The sequence below is a fragment of the Buteo buteo genome, chromosome 9 (assembly GCF_964188355.1).
Source record: "Buteo buteo chromosome 9, bButBut1.hap1.1, whole genome shotgun sequence".
In the NCBI taxonomy this organism is placed as follows: domain Eukaryota; kingdom Metazoa; phylum Chordata; class Aves; order Accipitriformes; family Accipitridae; genus Buteo; species Buteo buteo.
The window spans coordinates 16,203,196-16,228,194 of record NC_134179.1 but is presented as its reverse complement, the minus strand read 5'-3'; the positions used below and the strand labels follow the sequence as shown (position 1 = coordinate 16,228,194).

General features: G+C 41.3%; 1 protein-coding gene across 1 annotated transcript in view; it reads right to left on the bottom strand.

Annotated features, from left to right (window-relative positions):
- Positions 1 to 771: 771 nt before the first annotated feature.
- Positions 772 to 24,999, bottom strand: part of ISM1 (isthmin 1) — a 41,373-nt gene continuing 17,145 nt past the window's right edge. Inside the window, exons 3-7 of the mRNA XM_075035474.1 lie at positions 18,949 to 19,185; positions 10,468 to 10,735; positions 7,248 to 7,391; positions 4,362 to 4,451; positions 772 to 2,670 (exon numbers count right to left, since the gene is read on the bottom strand). Of these exons, the coding sequence (XP_074891575.1) occupies positions 2,153 to 2,670; positions 4,362 to 4,451; positions 7,248 to 7,391; positions 10,468 to 10,735; positions 18,949 to 19,185 (1,257 nt within the window). The 3' untranslated portion in view covers positions 772 to 2,152. The remainder of the gene's footprint in view (positions 2,671 to 4,361; positions 4,452 to 7,247; positions 7,392 to 10,467; positions 10,736 to 18,948; positions 19,186 to 24,999) is intronic.

Here is a 24,999-nt window from a genome sequence, read left to right as displayed (position 1 = left end):
GAATTTACAAAACCTGGTTTCTATAAAAATTAAGGGGCGATCCCCATGTTTACCCTCTTGCTCAACTAACCATGTTTTGTTACTACCAGCTAGTGCTAGAATATATCCTCGTCTCCCCCCACCTCTGACTCAAGCCTGCATCTGGGAAGATCCGATGACTTGGCCAGGATTACCAGCTGCTGAAGTTACCTCAACAGATCAGTCGCTGTTGCATATGTGCAGTAGCTTTGCCTGGACCGCTGTGTGTCTGGAAACCTGGAGCATAAGTACAGGGCTGAGGCTCCGCAGCCTGTCAGACTAGCTCTGGCAGATCCGGACAGAGCCTTCACAGTGTATGCACTGCATGTTTGGTCAGAGTGGGTGTGCAAGGCCTAGGCTGCTTTTTAATCCCCTGATTTGCACCACCTGGGCAGACCAACACAAGCCTGACTCTTCCCAGAGTCATGCATATGTTAATGCTGGGGGGACGGTGCACAGGTCTGTCTGGGAAGTCGCAATCAAGCAGCACCTGAAAGGCCAACAGAGCTAGAGAAAAGATTTACAGTATGTATGTGTGTATGCACATAGCAGAAGGAATTGTCTTTCATGGGTGTCTTGAATCTTTCAGCTAAGACTGACTGCAATACAAGATCGGCTTTACCACTGTGTGAGGTTCCACATGCAGCGCACATATGTGTATCAGACCACATAACCCGAAAACAGGCATTTCTCTAGTAACATTTAGGCTTGGTTTTCCAAATGAAGACATTGACTTGCAGCAAGACAGCCTTTTACAGGATGGAACTTTAAGTATTTATTTACCCATCTTTCAGAAGAATGCAGCTATCAGCTGCTTAATTACAGGATTATGTATGTAAACTTGCACTTTATAAAAATTTGGAAGTAAAACCTTTGCCTAACAGCAGTCTTATTCTTGGCAATCACGTTCCATCTACGGAAGCCTTTCGTGTTAGAGACATACTCCCCATGTGAGTTATTGTTACAATTCAATAAATACTTTACAAAAATAACGCTAGCTTTTTAAAAAAATTAAGGTATTTTAACTCACCGATAGTTCCTCCCAGACAGCTTCCTTAAAGAATAGCTTCTGCAGGACACTGCGCACTCAGCATATGATAAATGGGGGGGAAGGGCTGGTTGCGTGCTTTATCTCAGGGAACTTTTCCTGCTCTTTAAAAAAATAAACTTCTTTCTTTTCTTAAAGAAAGAAACAAGCAGATCTAAACACTCTTCATATTAAAAATAGGGAAGTAACTGTGATTTTTTTTTTTTTCTCCTTTGACATGGCCTCCTTCTCTGGCCTCACTTCTCCAAAGACTTATGACATGCTAAGTTTACAGGTAGCTGCCCTGAAGATCTGCTCCCTGGCATAAGGGGTAAGCCCTGACAGCTGTAGCTCCCTATCCAAGATGTCTCTGGAGTGGGCTGTTTCTAACTCTTGCAGAACCACTGGACTGGGACTTTTTCTGCTCTACAGGAAAACCACAGCTACATCTCCCTGCAAGCCTACCCCAGGTGGACTGCAAAGACCTGAGCTAGAAGGTAACAGGAGGAATTCCAAGAAAAAAACATTGCTAGTAACTGCCTATATTCACTTTTGAGTATTACCCTTCCAAAAAAAAAAATAAAAAAAAAAATCTTCCTTTCTTAGATATGACTAGTCATGAAATCAATTATAGAGAAAACTGATGCTGTAGGTGCGTTAATGTTGTAAGCCATTCCCATATGGAAGAGTACATTCTTCAATCCTATTGTTTATAACAACTTTTAAATATGTGCCCTCCTCAGCTGGGGCCTTGGGGCCTGAAGGTGATGGCAGCTGCCCCTCCCCTCCCCCCCATCTCACACTTATGTTACAGTTGGGGAATAAAATGAAATGCATGTTATTAAATGAACATTATTGCAGTATAAAATCCTACCAGGACAAGTTTTATGTCTGTCTGTATGTAAAAATAGGTGTGTGTGAGATAGAGAGATATGTGTTTATAAATTACACACACTATGAAAAATACTTAAGTATTATATTACAACTATATACATTCATTAGAAAGAAACTGATCAACCCCTGTGAAGGCGACAATGCAGCAGCCTTTATCAGTTCTTTGGCATCCAGGAAACGAATGCTATTTTGTGTCTGAAGAGGAAGAAAATCTCAGTATTCCCTTGCTTCTTGAAACTGCTTGTAGTAGTCTTCGTCTGAAGGGTTTTCTGTACACTTCTGCCCATTGTTTGGAGGCCGTGCTTCATTGTATCGGCTCCAGTCACCTTTGCATATAATCCAAGGCAGAATGTCCACTTTGTAATGGAGTTCTGCTGAGAATTCGATGCTGATCAGGTTTGGTGTACCTGCTCCTTTCCCTCTGGTAATCAGCTGCATATTATCATTATAGCAGCAGTGCTGTGCTGCAAGTGTTGTGCTTTCCAAAGAGAGCATGGAGCGGATGCAGTATCGCGCAGTGGGCTTATAGATCTCCAGTTTTTCCTTTGGACCACTTGCATCTTTCCAGCGAAAGTTCTTCCTCTTAATTCGATCATAGATTTCAGCAGTGCTGTATGCAACTTCTCTGGGGTAGGAGCATGGGCAGCTAGGAAGATCGTTGACCACTTTGTGCATGTATTTCTTCAAGAACTCACTTTTGCAGCTCATCCATCTTTCACAGCTGTCAGTATCTGTTTGAGAGCAGGAAATGGAAACTTAAGATACATTATGAAGCATGCCAGTTCATACGATCAGTGATAACAAATGAGTAAAGCATAACTGTTCAGCACCAGTGCTTTGCTTAAGAAAGAAGGGGCAGTCAAAGCTTGCCTCCCTGCCCGCAATGTGTTGATGTGCTGTCTTGTCAGATAAAGAAATCACACGTGTGACTGGCTCTAGGGCCTCATGCAGTGCTTGTCTGAATTACAGTGCAGCACCATGCCAGCAAGAATCTTTGACATTTCTTCTACCTGGCAAATTCTAATTAAGCTGCCGATATCACCATGCAGCACAAGAGATGCTGTCATTGGTGCACAAGTGACAGAACTGAAATAGGGAATGGTGATTTGATGCCAGTCTCCAGTTTAAACCCCTAGTCCACACACTCACCTTGTAAGTAGAGCAGATTCAGATGTTGAAGGATTAAGTTTCTCATGACGCTAGAAATACCAAGATGGCAAGCAAGGCCTGCATTACTTTTTCTGAAGTTCATTATTAAGCCCTAATTCAGCCTTTCTTTTAACTAACAAATATTTTTTCCTATTTGATCTCCATCTTCCCAGAGGGGTATTTCAAGCAGCTGTAGTTCAAACATGGAGACTGACATCTTAGCTGGCAAATGCAGCCAAAAGTGATTCAGATTCTAAAAGGGCATATGTGACATAATATCAGAGCGTCTGCACACTAGGAGGATTTAATGGCACCAGAGCCATGACTTGTAGCTGGGATTAAAGAGTTTTATAGACTAGTAGCATATTTAATACTGGCACTTTATTATTTTGCAAGAGTCTTGGGAGAATCCAGTTAAACATCTCCTACCTAAAACATAATTTAATGTGTCTGTATCATGCTACGGGCTTTCAAAAAAGCCCTGCACATCTTGCTCCACACTTAGTGGACAGGACTCTGGAGTAAGGCAAAGGCTGGGTCCTAAAAAGCTTACAGCAAACATTCTTGCGAAATATTTACTTAGTGATCTGTGTCCTGTTTTTCTATCATCTCCTTAAAGAGTCCTGTCCCAGCTGCCATTAACTATTGTGCTCTACTACCATAGGAGGGAGGTGCTGGATTACATTATTTATCCAGTTAGTCCAGCATCCAGTGTCTAAGAGCGGCCGCTCTATAGTTTCACTGGAGGGATGAAATTAGAACATTACAGAGGTTGGGCTGAGTTTTAGATAGATCAGTATCAAGTCATGCCCTATAAAATTGCTTTGGCTAGTCCCACTGCAGCACACTCAGTTATAAAAGTTATGCATGCTCATAAAAGTCATTGTCATTTTTTTTTTTAATGTGAGAGCTGTACCTAAAATGCTTTTATACTATCTTCCATTTGAGGCTATTTCAGCAAAGTGCTAAACAGTGTTTGATTTTTTTCCCCTGTATTAGTGTAGAGCCTTACAGCTCTTTTCTGAACTAGGACAGAGAATCACCATTTTATAATGAAAGAAGCACAGAAATTTGCCAAGACTTAAGAGGAGAAAGATTCTATGACAGAAGCAAGCTAAGGTTCAGATTGTAAACTTAAGCAAGACAAGAAATGGCCATTATTACTGACATTTTTAATGGGAAACTCAAAATCTTGGTCCCGCAGTGAGAGTCAAACAGGAAAAATCTTAGGAAGTCTCTTATCTATTACTGAAAGATTGACTAGGCTGCTTACCAACTTCAAACAGTTTGGTAGCGTTAAAGTCTTCACTTCCTGCAAGTAAGCTCACTTCTGTGGCAGCTGTCCGGAAGGTATCTTCGATCCCTAAGAAAGACAAACCTTTGTTAGTGCTGGTGGCGTTTTCCTATTGAAACACAATGTAATCCCCTCCTTCCCCAGTTCTGCAAGGTGCTTTTGTTTGGCAGGGAAGTAATCTGAAGTTGCTGTGGGAGGGAGTGTTCATTTAAAAGTATAATGACCAAGGAATCCGTGGTGTTAGGAAGATAAAGCATTAGCTTAGCCCAAAGGTCAAAAGTTTTCAAGTTTTAGAGCTTAAATTATATTTAAGCAACAAACTGGTCAGTTATGAACGCAGTGCAGGGACAGCAGTGAGGGAACCAATTTTGTTCTTCCTCTTCCCAATGTAAAGCTTGCCAGCATCTCCCCGTAATCCAGGTAGGAGCTTTGCACACAATTCCTCAAGAGCCACCTGGTCAGCTTTATGTGACCAGTGTCTTCTCCAGAGCATGTATCACCAGTGACCAACAAGGTAAAAACAAGTGTCCTAATGGAAGCTCAACAGCCCTGGGTAAAATGTGACATCTGAAGGAGACAGCCTTTGTGCCACTTTCTAAACAGAGCAACATGCCTGAAGACAGGTAAGTTCATATCCATATGTGGGCAACCATTTTCAGGAAGTATGAGGAAGAATGATGCCCATTACAAGACGACTGGCGCTTGTTGGTCTCTCCCAGTGCTAGGGAGTTGAAAGGTGTGAGTAGGTGAGAGATAAATAACCTCTGCAATCAATCCCTGCCCCCTCCGCCCCCAGCAATCCAATAAAATGTCAGGATCTTCAAATATCAGGATCTTCCAACAACCTCCAGTTAAGTGTCTGCTATCAGTAGAGAAAAACTCAGATTGCCAGAAAATGTGTTAATTGATCTTTTGATCTCAATGTGTTAATTGATCTCAAAGTAAACATCCTTTCATCGCTGCTTTAGTTTGGCCTACCTACCAGCCTACTGTTTCCCTAATGTTTGTGTGCCATGTAGCCTTAAAACAAATGTCTCTTCCCTGCATTTGAACAGTTTTGGGTTTTTTTCCTCTCCACTGAAAGACCTCCAAAGGGAACAGAAAGCTCTTTAATATGTGATAACTATATGGCTAATAATGAAGTCTGTTCACCATCTATCTTGCCAATGAACTCTCTCCTGATCTCCTGAACTGGGGTATAATAGTGGCTTGCAAAGCTTCAAAACAGCCTCAGGCCGCTTTTCAATAAAATTATCATGGGGTTTTGCCTTAATTCCAGCAGTAGATGCAGAATAATAGATACCCAAGAACCCATTACAAGGCAGTAATTCACTGCTGGAATTATAAACAGCAGAAGCTGAGCTTTGCCCTTGTAATTTTAAAAATGTCAGCACAGCCTCAAAGAGTGAATATATTTTGCTTGCTGATCGTTCGGGGTCTGTTACATGACATAATGTATTTCATGTTTGCCACTGTTCGATGCTAGCTGGTAATAAATACTGGAGAATATAACTGGGGCTACATGCTTTCTTTTGGGATTAACCCCTTATTATTGAGGTTTCAGGATGTATGAGAGCATCCAGAAACATTTTTTCTCCTGAACTGTCTAGCAGCCATTACCTTGGAATGGATGCACGCATCTATCTGCGAGTGAGAAACTCCTCTCCAACTCTCTCACTGAGGCTCCCTAAGTCTTCTCTCCAGCACTACTGACATTTCACTTCCCATCAAAAAATCCTGACCTCCAGTTTAAGAATTTCTGCCTTTCTGAGTCATTAAGTAAACTTAGTGAAATGCATACCGCCACAGCACGCGTTTTTACTTCTCTCCAATCTTGGGAAGTAATGAAATTGCACATATCCCATGCATTGTCGCAACTACTGCATCACTGCATTACAAACTAGCCTAAATCCAAAACACAACAGCATTTAAAGAACATCATGGGAAAGTTTTCCATAGCAGGTTTAAATTTTAATGATGTAGATCTGAGTGCTCAGCTCTGCTTTCACCAAAGCAAAAACTGCATAATGCTAAGGACACCTCCGTTACTGGCATTTAAATGTCAATGCCTGTAGATGGGTAGGAGCTCAGGTAAGGCTCCTTAGCCACATTCTATGAACACATTCAAGCCAAAACTCTACATTCATTCATCCCATTGTGCACAGCTGTTGCAGGACGAAACTTGCTGTTTTATAATTCTCCAGTCATCAGGCAACATGTAATGAAACAGAGATAACATTTCCACCTTAACATTGACTTTCTAGGACAGGAAATTTTGTAGCTTAATGCCCAATGAACCCCAAATCTCTGAAGTGAAATGCAAAGCAGGTATTTAAAGTAATTTTTTCATATAAATACACATGGACTCTTAAAGCAACTCTGTATACATTAGGCACAAAACTTAAAAGCCTATATGGGGACTAACTGGGGAGGGAGCTGTTTGTTCACAACACAGGCATGCCCATTCACTGCACAGCAAAACATGAGCTCGCTGAGGTAGCAGTCAGCTCAGATGTTTTGAAATTCTAAAATTAATACAAATTTGTTTCAAGAGAGTAGATTACACCCTTTGGAATACAAGACGTACCGTGCACAAAAATGACTGCCGTAACCTAAAAAAAGCCTGTATTTGTCTTTTAAGTCCCAGGGGGTAGTAGGCTGCATCTAGCAGCATATTATTACTTGCAAAGAGCCTGCTATTTCCTAAATGGCCTTGAAAGCCAGCGTGTCTCTTCCCACCAAAACTCCTACCTAGCCAGGGAACAAATGGGCCCTGGGCTTTGTGTCCAGGAGGGCTCTCCTCCCCACCCTCGACTGCCTCTCCCCACTCCTCTCGGACAGCAGTTCCTGTGAACATGATCACACCTGGGCAGTTGGGCCTGTCGCAGGTCCGTGACTCAGTGGCAGTGCAGGCGTACCCACAGGACCTCGTCCGCTTCTGATTGCCACTCCCGCAGGTGACGCTACAAAGGGACCACGGGCTCCAGTCTCCCTCGCCATCAATGTAATCTGTGTAAGAACAAAGATGAGGAAGGAAATGAAGAAACAAAACTCCTACCACCCAAAACTACTGTGTAGTGTTTTTTATTAAGAAGGCAAAACAAGAATGGAATCCAGATGTCTCTACCTGTAGCTTGGGCTAAATGCCAGGCATAAGCCTGCTGCTTAAATGGTTTTCACACTTGATGCTCCTCAGGGAAATGCACGCAACATTATTTGAAAAAATATTTCCTTTCTCTTTTGACCTTTTGGCAGCTGAGAATCCTCAGCTGCAAAGCTGGGTCATGAACTAACAGTACACATCTATTCACATAATTTCCCTGTATATAGGAATATGTTTTCTGACCACAGACTAATCAGGCACAGGATAAATTAAGTTTTCTCTTCCTTCTTTTAAAAACACACAGCAATAGCCCAACAATACTCAATTAATTTTTAGGACACAACGAGTGTTGGACTATGGGAGGCTGAGCGTCATGCGTGAAAATTGCAATCTTGTTTTTCAGTCCTTGAACAGGAAACAGATATTACAGGAATACTGCCATGAATATAGGGAACAGCAGGTGCATCTTGCACCCAGAACAACATGCAATTTGTAGTGTTTCATGTGAATTATTAAATAACGTCAAATCTGACTGTTTACTAGCAGGAACCTTCTGAAAACAAAACACGACTTTATTCTCTTCTGGTAGACACCCAAGGGCAAACGATACCGAGTCTGCACCACGTGGCTTGGTGCCGCTCTAAGTATCTAAATCCCCTAGAGCCAGTCTCCTTTGTTTGCTGTTGCACGTCCCACCTTGTGACAGCCACCAAATGGAGCCCATGAACCAATCCCAGTTTCCTTGCCTTCCCACTGGCCTCCCCAGTTGAGTGTTGTCTCTTGCTAGGGAGTGTCTGGCTTAATGGATTTCTCTGCAACCTGCAGGAGAGATTTAACTGACCCTGTGATCATAACTTGCAGCCTTTGCTCATTTGGGTTAAACCAGCACTGGTAGCAAAGCTAAAACGGGTTTAGTGACTCTGAGCCAGCCCTGCTCTACAGCTATAAGCTGAACGTGTATGTACAAGTGAGACACACAGACAGATCCCTGTCTGCACTAGCCTCTGTGCTACACGCGATTCCTGCTCCACCCCTGCTGCCATGCTGTCTGTGGGCTTCCTGAGCTGGTTAGTAGAATATGTAACTTGATTTGTACCATATGTAACGACTGACGACAGCTCTGTGGGGTGCTATTAAACATTTATTGCCAGGAGTATGGGAAGGTTATATATCTCACTTGTAGCAAGCTGCCTAGATGCGAGTTCCTCTTGGCAGGGACCTTATGTGCTTTTCCTCCTTTTCTTACACTGCTGCTGATCGGGAAGCCACCGCACTTGAATCAGGTGTCCATGGTGTGATGTGGGTGGGAACATGGCTACCCTCTGTGTGCAAAGACCTGCGATTCTGGGATTTGCCAACAGGTGGGCACTACAGCAGTCTGAAGAAGCACAAAACGTCTTAGGAAAATGTGATCTGCCCTCTCTCCCTGGCCCTGCTCTCCTTCCCAGCTCTTTTCCAACTCTGATTTTTTTTCTCCACGTGGCTGGCGAGGAAGAGGGAGGGTGAGCATGTGCAATGCTTGTCAAACAGCCCAGCCTGGGAGGCCCAGGAAGGGCAGGCAGAGCCGTGTGGTGCCTTTTGGCAGGGGCAGGATGAGGGAGATGATAGAGCCATGAAATGTGTGAACAGGTCAATGGGTGGAACTAGCACGAAAGCCCCATATGGGCAGGATCTGCTGCTACATCCTCCTGGCCAAGGCCAATGGCACATGACATTTTAGGTTAGTCAGAAGGCCAGGAGTCTTTTCCGATTAGTAGGGTGCTCTGGTGTACGGCAGAGAGCTCTAGGATAATTTTTAGGCCTACCTACCTAGTGTTTATACTGCACTATGAAACATACAGTATGTACTATTAAACATACCACATTAGATTTTCAGCTGCAGCTCAACCTGTTCTTCCCATTTTTACATTTGTAATTCTTCTTTTTTTTTTCTACCACAATTATTTGTAAAAGCAATTTTATTTTACCTAAATGAATAACTACCTAATATATGAATTCTTGGCAATAAAGTATGCCCACAAATAAATGCAGGTGCAAAAAGAAGGGATAGACTTTAATCTTCTGGCCACAAAATTTAGTACACATATATGTGTTTAAATACACCATTCCACAAGAAGGCTCTCTCAATTGTTTAGGTTCTAGGACTTAAAGTTAACCAAAACAGGGGAAAAATTAAGACTGAATCAGTGCATGACAGCCCCTCTGCAGGACCTAGAGAGCGCAACAGAAGTGCCAGGGTAAGAGTACCGTGGCTTTGAAACCCTGCTATAACTAAAAATCTTCTGTATTTACATACAACTTAAATCCAAGAGGCTCTGAGCTACCTGTGAGCACATATTAGTTCATCTCCCTTGAGTCATTCCTGTGTGGATAGTCACAGCCCGTTGGGGCAGTGGAAAACTGTAGCTCCTCTCTGTTTCTAGTTTCTGCAACTGTTTCATACAACAAGCTGAAAACAATTGTTTTCACCATGACACATCTGGAAGAGAATTACACACGCAAATACACAATGTTCCTGCTGCATATGCCACTCCCCACACATGCACCAACATAATTAATCTTATTTGTGTATCCACCAAATACTACCACGTTTTAGATCTTGCTTATTTATCCAATAATTATATTTTGGTTCCCAAACCACTGCACGATTCTAAATTTGTATTTATCCTTACTCTAAAAATAAATATGAAACCTTATTTCCTTTGCTTTTAAAAAAAGTACACTTAGGACTAAAAAAAGGTCCTCTTATGGGATAACTGGTATGATTTTCAAGATTATAGACTTACTAGTGGAATGCAGCTACCACAGTACAGCTTGTGCATCTGCACAGATTTGTATTTAAAAGCTGATGAACAAAAGCCACATGTTGAAAAATTCTGTTTTGGTTGGCCTACTTTCAGCGATGCTTCACCATTCTCATTTCCCCAAAACTCGTTTTTACAATCCCAAGATGCCCATAAGAGGCCTGGAATGCAAACTTACCATATTCTGGCTGCTCCTTGGACTCAAATGTCCGGTGACTGGGTGCATGACTATCCCACCCACCGAGAGGGTTTAGGAAGTTGCTGTCCTCAGTAGTGCTGTCATACTTGTAGTCCTGGTCACCGCTGCTCATGCGAGTCAAGGTGGAGGACCTCTGCCACCAGTTTCTCCAGTCAGGTGATGGGACTGGCCAACTAGGCTTGCTGCTCTCTTTCTGCAGATCCTTGTCTGTCTCGGTGTCGGGGCCATCCACCACTTCAATGGTAACCTATGGGATTCAAAATAGACCAGCCTGTCTGTCAGTATCTCCCTCTAGTCAGTGGGAAACTTTCTATACAGTGAAGACAAATGGCTGGTGTTGCCTTGCAAAGGGGCTGTGTAATACTGTAGGGTTTGCGTGTTGTAAACCATATGCGGATTACTGAGCCGAGATATGCAGCAGCTGAGTGATTCCTTCTGCTACCTCTGCTGAATCAGACCTTGGAACAAAGGCTAGGAAAAATCCCGCACAAAACAATAACCCATGCTGTGCCTAAAACCTTTGCAGCAGAATCTTCTGCCTTATGGGGAAAAGATATTTAAACCCAAACATATATGACCAGGAAAAAGAAACCCAAATCTGTTACTCTAATTACGCTGAGGCTGAATTTGAGGCAAGCATGAAGCACACCAGTGCGCAAACCCCATTCCAAGGACTTGGGCTGACCCAAGACAGGGCTAAGGAAGCCCAGGAGCACGAAGGTGGAAGACGCAGAGCCCGGGGTCTCTGCTGGCCTTGCATCTGCCTTGCCCTCTAGCGGCAACTCAGCCCGTCCACTCCCATGGCCTCCTCACAGCACCGGTGTTGCTATCGCACAACGGCGTGGGCTGTCACCGCTGTGTGAAACCACACTCGGCAGTGATGAGAGCCAGCAGCTCTTTCAACCACCACCCAGTCATTTGCTCCTAAGCCCTCTGAAGTAGGTCCTCTTTCTGTGCTGGAGAGTGTAATGATATATAACCCATTTAGGGTCTCTACAGAAGCCCAGAGCCAAGGTTCAAAGTTTGCTGCCCAATTCCCTCACAGACATCATGAATGTAAATATAATTCTGCATAGGAACAATCCTCAATTACTCCTTTTCTGTGCTGAACAATATGTAGTCATGAAACTCTGGGATAAATACTGTGTGCGCATATAGGTGGCTATTTAGGTAGAACTAGGAACTAGCAATCAGAAACCTTGGCTCTATGAGTCAAGCAAGCTTAGCGTGGCCACAGATAAATCATAAAATGCTCTGATGCTTCATGCTAATGTGGTTCTGTGATTATGCTGGACTGGCTAAACAACCATGATACAGAAGTGACTATCAGATATACCTATAATGTTTAATAGGTACGGAGGTATTCTTCATGTTTTATATATTTACAAAGCAGTCTTTCAAGACAAGACTCCATGCAAATTGGGTTGTGTAAAACCAGGAAAAACAGAATAATGTACTAATATGCTAAAAGTCATTTACATGGCTCTATGGATTTGCATTATTTTGGACAAAAGGTTGAGTTTTATACAATAGTTATTTGTAAAATCCCAAGACACACACAAGAAAAAGAAAGAAAAGACTGTCTGTGTTTCTTCAGCTACCTGTGACCCACAGAGGAGTGTGACACAGGAAGCAAAACAGAACTGCTGCCGTAGCTTCGTAGCTGCAGACACAGCTGCACAGGCAAGACAATGCCCACACATCCTTTTTTGGAGAAAGGAGATTTTGCATCTATTTCATGCTTTGCATTTGACCATAGACCAAGCCATTGAAATGAAACAACTTTGAGGCTACTAAGAAGCTCCACTGGGAGAAAGAGCAAGAGCGAGGGAAAGTGCAGTTGTCAGCCTAATAGCATCTTTACACAAGAGATGTTTTACTCCCAGACTAAATATGGAACTGGAATGATTACTTCATTAAACCCCAGTTTCTACAGACCAAGAATTAATATGGATTTCATAAGTCTGAAAACATCAGGGTTAGTTCAGGGATTCAAAATTGTTGCATCTATCCAAGCAAAACAGAGTTTTCACAATAAGTGAAAGGAAATAGTGTTACTGAGCAGCTAACACTATGCACTGCTGGCCAGTCGCAGGGCTTTAGTACTGGCCACGTGAAAATTAGTATGACTCTAGTACTTTAGTAGCAAGTACTTTTAAGACCACATTAATTCTGTAAGCAATGACTCAGCAAAGTGACCCCCCCCCCCAACAATAAAACAAAAAAACAACCCAAACCCTCTCATAAAAAAAGGGCACTTGATAATCATTCCATTTGCTTTGGTAATCTGTAGTTATATGATAGTGAATCAGCATGAACTCGCATTATTTCTGCCAGGTACAGTTTTAAGAACCATAGGGATGTGATTCAAAAAACTTATTCAGGATGCCAAGTCAGTTTAAGCAAAAGAGGGTTTGTAGGGACAGAGGAACTTCTGTTGAGCTATGTGCTACCCTGGGGAAGAAAGGCAGGTGTAATGCACAAACTTCCAGGGTTGTAAGACCTCATCAGACCTCCAGCAGCACTGCCACTAACTTAGTTTCAGGATATGTCTGCGCAATCAGATACTCATCTTCAGTCAGTTTTTGCTACCAAGGAGGCTTATTACAAAGGCCTTTAAAATGAGTTTCCCAACGCACAGCCTATTTAAAAACCGAACATAACAAAAGCAAAATCCAATGTGGCAGTCTGACACACACCTGTATTTCTCTCTCCGTTGTTTTAAGCTTTGATTACCAAGTTGTTTGTTTAACATATGGCATTAAAACCACAGAGTGAAAGAAATTCTATAAAGAATTCTGGGATTGTCTGAACTGCCACTCTTGGAAATTAAAAAAAAAGACAGCTTCATTTGACTCTAGTTCTGTTTGGTTTTGGGGACTCATCTATGCTCTGCCCAGCACCTTGTAACTATAATGGACCTTCCAGTGGCAGCGAGGAAATCAGTGAGTAATCCTAGTAATCCTCCCATGGTATGACCCAAAAGTTAGGGCAGAGGTGTGAGAAGAGGCTGTCGCTTCGGGCAAGCAATTGATCCCCTATCCCAGTCTAAAATTTTGAAAAATCAGCATTCACTGAATTCTTCCCAGTACTTACAGATAGACTTAACAACATTAGCCCACGACTATACAAATACATATACATGAGCCATATACGTCATCCACAAACATGTATCTTGTTTGATCAGTTTCTCTACTGGGGGCTGTTTATAAAAAGGAAAAAAGAAATCAGATCTAGAACTAGAGAGTCATTAAAAACGGGCATTTAAAACAGCCCTGGAAAAGCTTTCATGCTATATAACTACTCCAACAAAAACATGTTCTCTCAAAAATTAAAAAATAGACCTGGTTTAGTATTTCTATCTTGGAGACTGTTTTAAAGACTTCATTTTCTCTGATTTCTTCTTCCAGTGATTATCAAAACTATAAAGATTATTTATTTTTTTCTCAAGCTTCCCAAAATGTCTGTGGTAACATGGTTCTTGTATAAATCCACAATCATCTCCAGAAGTATTCAAACCTAAAATGAAGCCACTTCTTTTATGGTTGTGTGAGCTATAAATAAGGATGTTCCTCTAAAAACAATTGGCATAGGTACGTTAAAACAACAGATTTGCAGTCAATTTCTAATGAAACAAATGTATCAAGCACAGGTGTCTTGAGACACCTACATCCAATTTTCTCCTGGCCAAAAATATACAGAAGATAAATATTATCCCCGCCTGTTGGAGTGCACAAAAACTTCTGTGTACTTCATCCTGTTTACTGAGACAATGTTTCTGAATTCACTTCAATGGTGTAAACATTGCCCTAAGCAACTGGAAGATTATGGTTCAGAAAGAACTACATTTGCAATTTTGTGCAAGCAGTGGATTCTATGACATTTCTATCCTCTGTTTCCTTCATGCAACTGATGCAAATTTTCAATGCAGAGCTTGCCATTCCATAAAGGCGGATATGTGCAAGTCAGCAATGAGGTAACTATAGTAGCAGAACAGAAATGCATTCATTAGAAGATACTGAAATGGTAAATTTAGGTTTACACCACATAACAACTTCAGTTAAAATTATATCAGTAGTGGCACCAATTTACTTCCAGTTATGTCATGACAGCTCACTTTTAGAACAGTTTTCTGAACTTGATGAAAAGTGAAGGACCCTCAAAATTTGCTGGGAACAAAGAAGACAATGATGTGACTCAAAACCTGAAATTTGTATTTAATGTTGTCAATCCTATTTGCACTCACTGCCCAACTGAACCCCAGAATTAAAAACCTGGTCAGAAACCCAGCTCTGAATTTTGCACTCTGCAGCAAGCTCTTGTTATGCCATGACATTAAGAAATCTGCACAGAGGTAGTAACAGCTCTGGTATTGAAAGTGGTTTAACCATGGCCCTCTGGCACCCTGCTCTGCCTAGATCAGTCTCTCTGGCTTCCTAAGAGGACTAGCTAGCTCCTGGAAAGGCTACACTCTGATTCCAGTGCTGCAGCTAGGGAAAACTGCTTTGCTACTACCTTAAACTATCAAGCCTTACAGGCATTACAAGAAATAAGCACTACTGGAGCCCTCCAGTTCTTACTGTGCTAGGTTAGAGATGAGACGTACTGGTCAGAGCTCGGTATTACAGGTACTGCTGAGTCTTTTGTGATGATACCGAGGTGGCGGTGCTTTCCAATGCAGTGAAACGAGCAGCTTCAAACGACAAATATAAATGCTACCTAAAAGCCACATCTAATAAAATGTGTTAAAAGTGAGACGTGATATAGCTGGAGGTGAGGGAAATGGCCATGGAGGAACCCAGAGAAGAGTTGGCTTGAAGTCTGCAGTTCTTTTTTAAAAGCAGATCATACAGCCTTGTTCCTCTGTAGTTGTATATGTTTCTAGATTGGGTGGTTCTATGTAGATGTTTTTTTAAGAGAAGGTAGAAACTGAATAGATATCACAGAGAATAAATAAAGCTAACACAGCAGCACTGGAGTGGCATGATAAAGAAAACACATCACCAAGCAGACAGCATTAACTTCTGGCTTAAAATCACTCCCATCAATTATTACCAATCCCGCGACTCAAAGCGAGGATAATAATCACAACAGATTTAATCACACACTGATTTACTTCAGTTTTCCAGGGCACATCAACATGTTTTTAGGACAGGAATCGCACCTAACTCTGCACACTTTCTACTTGGAACCTGTTACCTCATCCAAAATGTTTAACACATCCATCGCAACTGGAACTCACCCAGCTGTGCCTCTGGTATACTGGTTGTGAAGCTTGATGAAGATTCAAGTTCTCTGAAGAGCATTAAAATCAACAAAATGCCCTTGCCCAACAAACAGTAAGGAGTTTTCCCTTTTCTGCTCATTTGTCATGATGCTGACCACTGCTAGGAAAGCAGCAAAGCAGTGGGACAATGGAGAGCAGCACACTACCTGTTACAGTACACAAGCCTGGGAAACCAGGAGTAAAAAGAAAAGAGGAGGAACAAGAGCAAAAGTTCAATTGCAAGCTGAAGCATCTGGCTCCCAACAGAGGATCGGCTGCAGAGAAGAGCTGAGAGGTTGTAGGTGGCTTGTTGGAACAGACAAGAAAACCCATCAGAAATGGCAAATAATCGGGTTCCTATACACCTCCCATGTGACTTCTTCATTCTTTTTCTCAGGGGTGAGAACAATTCTGTCTTACTCTGAATAATAACCCTGCCCAATTACAAGGTCTGCATAGGCATCCCTTGGCTAGTTCGTCAAACGAGTGCAAACCTACACAAAAGGGATTTTCCACTTGTGAAAGGAAATCCAAAGAAAATGTGTGATCAGTTTTTGTAATCACCTTCTCATCCAGAAGTCTTCTAGGCATTGACAGAATTGTTAAAATGACAAAAGAGAAGAAAACAAAATACCCCAAACCAAACAGCCAGCCTTTGCTCAACAGCAGCTACTGCAGTTACTCTCAAAGAGCCAGCATGGAAGCAATGTTAAAGCATAAAATGCCACTTGAAATGATGGGAGATTTTACAAGGCTAAAATGCCACAGAAAGACCAGTAAGTGTCATCCTGCTCTTCATGCAAAGAGTCAAATTGCTTTTGGCTTGCTTACTGCAACTCTGACTGCTGTTTCTGAGGTTTTTCTAGAAGGCAGTCCACTATACTTATATTTGATTATCACCTGATAAATACAGTAGTACCTGGAGACATGTTAATTTTCTGAATTCCTGTGATGGTGTTCTGATATCCACCACTTCCTCCCTGATAGAGCACACAACCAGGGCATGATGCAGCAATTGCCATCTCACAGGAAACCAGAGAAGGGATAGCCATAAAGAGAACTCACTGGAGTATCCTTTCAACTTGCTTTTTCAGGCTGTTTTATGTCTGTTTATTAGGGGTTTTAAATTTCAAGGTATAATTTCCCTTAAAAATGTTATTTTTGGTCTACGCAGGTTTGTACTAGTAAAAGGGAAAAGAAGTTGTGGGTCTTTGACAGGTAAATGTGGCCATTGTGCTAGATTAACACACACAGGCTTTTTTCTCCTTTCCAACCTCACTGTCCTAGGAGGACATTTAAATTAACACCCCCAGGACTATAACTCATGGAGCCTGAAGCCATTGTGCAAAAAGCAAAATGAGCATCGATTCTGCTGTCACCTGCCAAACAGCTGATGATAAATTTGCAAGTCAACAAGTGTCATTATTTCCATTCAGGCCAGTACAGTACAGTTTAACAAGCAAGAATTCACTATAATCCTGTTTTTTTCCAAAAGCGTAGGCCACCTTTTACAACCTTTAGGCAAAGAAATAAACTTTCATTGACTCTGTAGTGAATTATTGGGAGTTTTATCTCCATAAGGCCTGACCTGCTGCAGGACTGTCAACCAGGAACTTAAAGAAGCTTTGTATATCCCTATTTATGCACCTCAGTAAGCAGAGTGAATATAATGCAGAACTTAGCGAGCCTGTTTCTGAAAGAGCTCATCCTTGTGCACAAGAGCTCTGGGATTAATGTTGCCCAATGTTTTCCAGTTTACAGGACTAGGCTTCCCAGTTCCCGGAGTACAGCAAAACTGCTGACATAGTTGGCTGACACGTTTCCAAGATCAGGTGGTGGAAAAAGAGGTCATAGCTGAAGCAGTTACTATAAAGACAAGTCAGGGAAATGTTTCCATCTCATTTATCTGTTCCCTGGGTCTAAGCATTAAATGCTGTTACCAGTCAGAGAAGGTTTTCGTTTCCTCCTGTCCTCCATTTACATACTGTTCAAACAATGATGTTACACTATTCACCTCATGCCACAGTCTGGGGCCCCTATAACTTCCCTTCCTAAGGCTTTCTGGAAGGCTTCTCTTAGCATGAGGGATGTGTACAGTCACCACATGTTGAAAGTGTTTTCTACCTTGACCCATCAAGTATTGGACCTGCTCTTGATCCAAATCTATTAGGCTTCTTAACATTGCGAGTCATCTATGACATAATGGCGTGTCAGCTTGGAGACAGCTTGTTCTCACCTGATCATGTTGGTCTCTCACCAACAGATCTATTATATCTTTACGTACGTAATTCTTAGACATATCAAAAGGATGCTAATTTTGTGGGTTGGGAGAATAAGAAGCCAGGAATTAATCTATCCAGAAAACCAGTTCTATTAGTGTATTGTTTTTATAAGCACATCTTAGGCAGAACAACATTTCAATTTATTGTTTTGGTTAAAAAAGGATGCTTATTAATGCCAATTTTGCTTTAAGGCTCTGAATTAAAAACAAATCACTCATTTTTTCCTCTTTCTAATCCTTGAAGTTTCAAGATGCAAGTGGCTTATAAGAGGCCATTCCAAATCCAAGAACAGTTTGAGGAATAACATATAACAAAGTTTCTTGTAAACAATTTTTTTTTACTCCAGGCAGCTGGTGCAGCAATTAGCTTTAAGTCTCGGTTCCATACAGAGGGCCACATTTTGGGCTGAAAGTTAAAGACTTGTTCTCTTATAACCTTTGGGGATAGTTGCATTTTATAATAGCATACCAAAAGAGAATCTGTTCACAAACAAATTTTGCAACAGAGAATTGAAAACAGAGTTTTAAATACCCATTTAATATCAATGAGGAGAATATCTTCCAAAATGGCAATAGCAAAGATGGCTTTAGTATCATAAACAGTTCTATATTGATACCACACTTATGTAATCAATACTATCCAAAGAGAAATTCAGAAAAAAATTGAAAACTGTGCATTCACTTAAGACAAAAAGTATATTATATATTATATATATTTTTATATATATTACATTACATTACAGTACCGTACAGTCTAGTATAGTATATTCATTCTTTCTTGGTGCTATTGGTAGAGACAGGGTGTTCTGACTGCATGTCATGGAAGCCAGACTGAAAGTTGTATTGGTTCAGCTAAACAATTTTTTGCAGCTCATAAAAAAAAAAAAAATCACACATTAACATAAATTTGTACCTGAATATTGGGATTCTGCCCATTGATATCTGCTTTTGACAGGTCAGGGAAGTTTGGGAGATCCAGGAGGAAAGATCTGGGTCCATCTCTTTGCAAGGACGTATGCCCATTTTCCTGCCTGAATCGCTGCTTAGGGAACGGCCGGTGAGCAGCCTGGAGATCAGGGTATTCTCTTCTGTCCTCAGGGTTCAGGGTGAAGCTGCCTTCAGGAGAACGGTCATCTGCAGTGAGTGTGTTCTGGGGAAAAAAGCAATGCGCTATAACAACAACTGAGAGAGCGTGCAGTCCTGCTAGTGCCCCGTCTCCAGCTTCCTGCCAATGATGGCTGTAGAGAAAGCCTTACAGCACACAGACCCACAGCTCATTACTGAAATGGACAGGATTTATGACTGGTATTTTCTAGGGTGTTCATGAGTTTGGCCTCTGACTCTCACTGAAATATACTTGGTTCCAGCGGTGCACATCTGTAACCATCTGACACAAGCTAAAACTGAGTCAGACTTGGGTGCTTAGCTCTTTCAGGTTCCTGTAACATTCCAGCCTTGAGGTGAGCACCTACACATCGACACAAGCATCAAACTTAAAAGCAAATCTGGAAACATGAAGCTCTGAAGCACCCCTGGGAAATCAAGTTATATCACATTAAATGTGTCCTGAAAATGGTGAAAGGTATTTTTATTATAAATCGTTTCAGTTTGCTTTGTTCCCAACTGGACCAAAACCACTGACTGCTAAGTGCATGTTGAAATTTACGGTATTAAAAGATCCTACTGCTGAACTGGCAACCTCCCCCTCTCTCTCCTCAGTCTGCAACAACTTCCATCTCATTGTCTGTGTTCCTCACCCAGTTTCTCTGGTCTTGAACATCTGAACCTTCCTTCCTCTGGGATCTCATTTTCATGTTTGCCTAATGGTGGGATTGAATTTCACCAAGTTGTGGGTCAGTGGTTAATGCTTTTGTTATTGTTGAGCGTACTTTCGGGTTTTGTAGTATCTTACAGCAGGCTGCCTTCAAACCAGTAGCACTGCTGCCACTGCCTTTGACCTCACCAAGGAGATACATTTAGTATCAAAACACTCCCTCCCTGGGTTAGGACTGGCCTGGGGACTTGGGGGGAAAAAAACAGCAGAGAAGTCAAATCTTCTTATGGCTACAAAAAAAAATGCGTGGGGCAGATTCAGCACAGGTTTTGCTTTTGACTCAGGTGAAAAATTTAGGCTTGAGGTCTTAGTATGACTGCCTGGGGAGCTTTTATTTTCAGTTCATGAAGAGACAGCAAGCATGGAGAGGGTAAATGTTAAAGACCTATCCTTTAAAACAAGCACAATTAAAGAGGAATGGCCACATGTGGTTCTGGCTCTACTGAAGCATATTTTTGCCAGCATTTCTGGTTTAACGCAATCTCCATCCAGCTCCCCTGCCTCAAATTAAGCTAGCATACCTTTTGTTAAGCTCTCAGATAGATAACCGTTCCAATGCCTTTTCTTTTATTTCGTGTTTATTTGCTTAGAAGGTTCTAAATCAACCTCTGAAGAGATTTTACAATATAATCTGTGCACATTACAGGAAAATATTCAGTGAGTTAAATAAACCAAGATTTAAGAGTTAATCTAGGACTAAGTGAAATCTTCTCAAGCAAAAACTGAGGTGGTCCTCCTCTCCCCTTCTTGCTGCACTGCCTTTGTAAAGAGCAAAATCAGATTTAGCAGAATTAATGTTGTCTTGGTATTTTCATGGTCAGCATTGTTACACTTTGAAAGTGCCAACAGGGTACTTTTTTACATCTATCTATAGCACAGATGCAAAAAGTTCATTCTGACTTAAGTGTACGTGTGCAGTGCTAAAAATGTATGTGCTCCTGACAGTCATATTACTTGAAGGTCAAAACAAGAATGCTTCTCTTTTTGTTGAAGACCAGGTAGGACTTTCAGATACCTTTGGTGGGCCACCCATTGACACACCCCTTATTCAATATAAAGTAGAAAGCAAATCACACAGCAACAAGCTCTGGAAAACAAAATTGAGGGCCACTTAGCTAACTTTATGTTCCTTACCCATATGCTAGTGCTTTAACTTAACATGTAGCAAACAGAATTTAACTGCAAACTTCTTGATGCATGACGACTAAATGGCTTCTCAGTTATGTCTGACTAACAAGGTGTAATTGTGCTGTTATTAAATTACTTCAGACAGGAACCAAAAAAATGTAGTACTTAACTACTTTTTTGTGGGGTATCATGCCCATAAGATTACCTTTATTAAAAATAAAGTGAGATTTTATTAAAAATAATAGAATTTTCATATACAGTTTCATGCTTTCCCTACCTGCTTGCCACTTCAGGAGCATCCTGATTCTTCACATTAACATTCTGTACAGCTAGAGCTGGCCAAGGACTTTAGACACCTACATTTAATTCTCTGATAAGACTCGCTGTGTGATCTTGGCAGGTCACGGTCTGTCTGTGCCTTGGTGGTGATAACAGCACTTCCCTTCCTCACTGTGATGTTTGCAGGGAGCTCAGCAACTACAATAATAAGGGCTAGATAAAAAGTTTTTAATAGTGTCAGACAGATGGAATATCACATGGAGTTAGTTAGAAAATTGTCATGGTGAAGTAATGACATCAGGCTGATCGGGCCCACTACCAAGCTGCTTGGGGCAGGGATTGTCATTAATTACAGACTGAATGAGTTGGGGTGGTTTAACGTTAAAAAGAAAAACAGAGAGGGGACATGATAACCGCCCTCTACCAAAGGCTGCTGCAGCAAGGAGGGGGGTGGACCACTCTGCTTGCTCAGGGTGGACACGATCAGAAGACCCCGGTTCAACGTTAGGTACACATTTCTAATAGCAGTGACAGCCAAGCTTAGGAGCAGACTTTGTGGGGGGGGAATGTGGAGTTTGTCTTTAAGAGCAAGGTTGACTAATGCCTGGCAGGAATGACACAGGTTAAATAGTGTGTCCTCTGCCTAAAAGCAGTGTTATCTCTTGCAGTCCCTTTCACGCTAGGACAAGCCCATGCTATGCCTCCTTGGGGCTTCTGTGTCATACTGCAACATAAGCAAACAGAAATGCTTAACATGCATGATCATTTCAGTTATCTGCTTACAGTACCATGAGCAAAAGATCATTTGTTTCCAGTTACTAGAATTAATAGAATACCTATTTTTTAGGTAGATAATTCTTGGTGTAGTGTCTAAGCTGATTCGCAGTATTATCAGACATTTATATTTCTGGTAAAAAGATAAAAGAGGCTGCCATCAATAAAAAGTGAGCTTGAGCTGCATGTGAAGAAGACAATATGGGCTCACTCTGTTCTACTGCATTAACTCAGGCAAAGGATCTTCCAAGGCCAATCTAGCAGGAAGAAGTATGTCCTTACTGCAATGCCAGCATCCTTTCTGAAGAAAACAGAGTTTGTGTTCCAAAGCTAATAGATGAAATTTAATTCTTCTCTTCTTATTTCTATGTTATTTTACATGTTTATACTTCACACTATTTATTTTTAGGTGTACATGATTTGTATTCCCGATTGCTTTTGGGAAAGTAGTATTGCTTGCCTTCCTTTAAAAGTTAGGTCACTTCACTCTGAACTACTGACTCAGTTTCTTTGAAGTTACATTTCTAATTCAGGTACATTGGTTTCTTACTCAAATGATGCATCTGCTCTAAATATTTTAAGATAAATCACTTTTTTTCCTTCATTTAACGGGATTATTCACAACTTTTAAACTTTCCATTAAGATGATTTTAAGAGGTTACTCATGCTTGCTGTCAGCTACAGTTCTGCTGCCCCATGGGATCAGATATTTATAGTTCCTAATACAAAACCAACTTAGGATTTCTGAGTGTTCTATGCGCGGACAGTATATAAGGACAGGAACACATTATGCATAGCTGCATGAGAAGGCAATGAAATAAACCCTAGAAAGAATCTGACATATCGTTTGTATTACAGAATAACACCTTGCCACACCCACCACTGAAAAAGGGAGGGCAATATTTCAGTATATATCAATGTCTTTGTGTCCATCTATAAACCAGGGAAGAAGAGCAATTCAGAGGGATTTTGTGAGGGTAAAACTTTCAATGCTGGTGATCCAGGCAGGACTTGACCATCACAGGGTTTAAGGCATCAAGAAACAACCCTGCATGCAGGAAAGATTTCCTAACTGATACTGCAGTTTAACATTTCAATAATCAAATGGGTATTTTAACTCCCTCCATTGCCTTCCTATTTCGTTTCTCCCTCTGTCACATTGGACATTAGCTGCAGGGAAGTGTACTGTTTCTCTTCCCCACAGAGAAGTTAAACAGAAATGGGAACTTCTAAAAATACCAAACTAGGGAAAAAGGGAATTTCTCTGCATTTTTAGCAAGTAAGGGATCCACCTCCCTCCTCTCCTCCTTATTTTAATCCCATTTCCAGTTCTGGAAAAACAACCAAGACAGAGAGTAATTGAGGAATGACTGGAGCTACAGAAAATATTCTGGAGCTACAGAGAATATTCTGGAGCAGCTGCTCCTTCTCTGTCCTTCATATTTCTTACCTTCCTTCATTCCCTCCCCACTTGCCAAACTAAGGGCACATTTGCAAGCACTGCTAATTAAGGAGTTGAAAGAATTTGGGAAAACTGATGCAACTTATATCCCTAACAGCTCCGAGACAGCAAGGGAATCTATTACTAAATCCCTGCTGCAGCTACATTGCTTTTTTATTTCTTGCATACCCCTTTGAAATATCTTCCAAAATGATCTTGACAAGAGGTCTTGAATTGAAAACTGACAGTCTGTCAATGCACTTTCATGATGCACCTGTACAGCATCTTCAACCACCAGGAACAAGGAACGTTTATTTATTAGGAAACTTCACAGATGCTATAAAAGATTATATTGCTATCAGAGACAAAATGAGGCCTGGGGCCTTCACAGAAAACCATTATAGCTATTAGGACTGGTTTCATTTCCCACCTGCCTAAACATATTGTTTTGATTTTGAAGGCTGTCGTGTGTTTCCAGGTTAGTGCTAAATGATCAGTTTAAAATTAACCAGCCTGGGGAGGCTGAGTAACACACCAGGATACTACATGAGACTTGCACCTCTGCAGATCCAAGATCTGTAATGAACTTGGGTGATCCATTTCCTGGGTTCTATTTATTTTTTTTTTCTATCATGAGTATAAGCAGCACAGGACCTAGCAGGAAGAGGTATGAGGACAGTGTTAGATAAGCAGACAGTGAAGTTAACAGCTGAAAAGCATTATCGGAGACACACGGAAAAAAATTTCTTTTATGCTTAATGCCACATACAGTCCAGGCAGTCAGAAGACTTCTGTTCTGTTCTTAGCTCTTTCTCATTTAAGAGGCAAATCACGTGGATTCATATTTAATTTCCGTATGACTACCTGAAAGCATGCAGTGGTACTGAGCCTCACAGCTCCGGTTCACTCCAAGGAGTCACTGATGGTTTGTATCTCCAGAAGAAGTCAGACCAGAGGGGTGTCACATCAAGCACTCAGCTACTGAGACACTCTCATTTTTTGTTAAAATGTGCTTGTCCCTCACATTTGCATATATCAATGAAGTAAAAGGCCTTACTTATCTTTAGAAAGCTGCACAAATTAATCATTGTAGTAGTTAATAGCACATTCTAGATAATCACTGTTCATAAATCATTTAAAATGGACTACATTGGCTTGCATGTACACAAAAGCTTTCACTAAGGGGCTCCAAAATATAGCGTCTGCTTTAAAAATTGTGTAAATAGAAGGTGAATCACTGATTACAGTTGGTAATTAAAAAAAAAGAAACCCAACAACCCCCCCAAAAGAATTCTGTTTATCAGGGTCTATTTTTTAATAATTCTCTATCTAGTCCAGCAAAATTAGTAAAATGATATTGTATCCAGTTTTTTCTAACTTGCAGTACATCTGCATGTGTGACCAAGTGGCTATGCAAAGACCAAAGTCAGTCATCCCACAGGGTACTGCTATGGGACACATTAGTTTCAGGGGCTCTATGGCTCTTGCAGCAACTTTGGTTTTGTGGA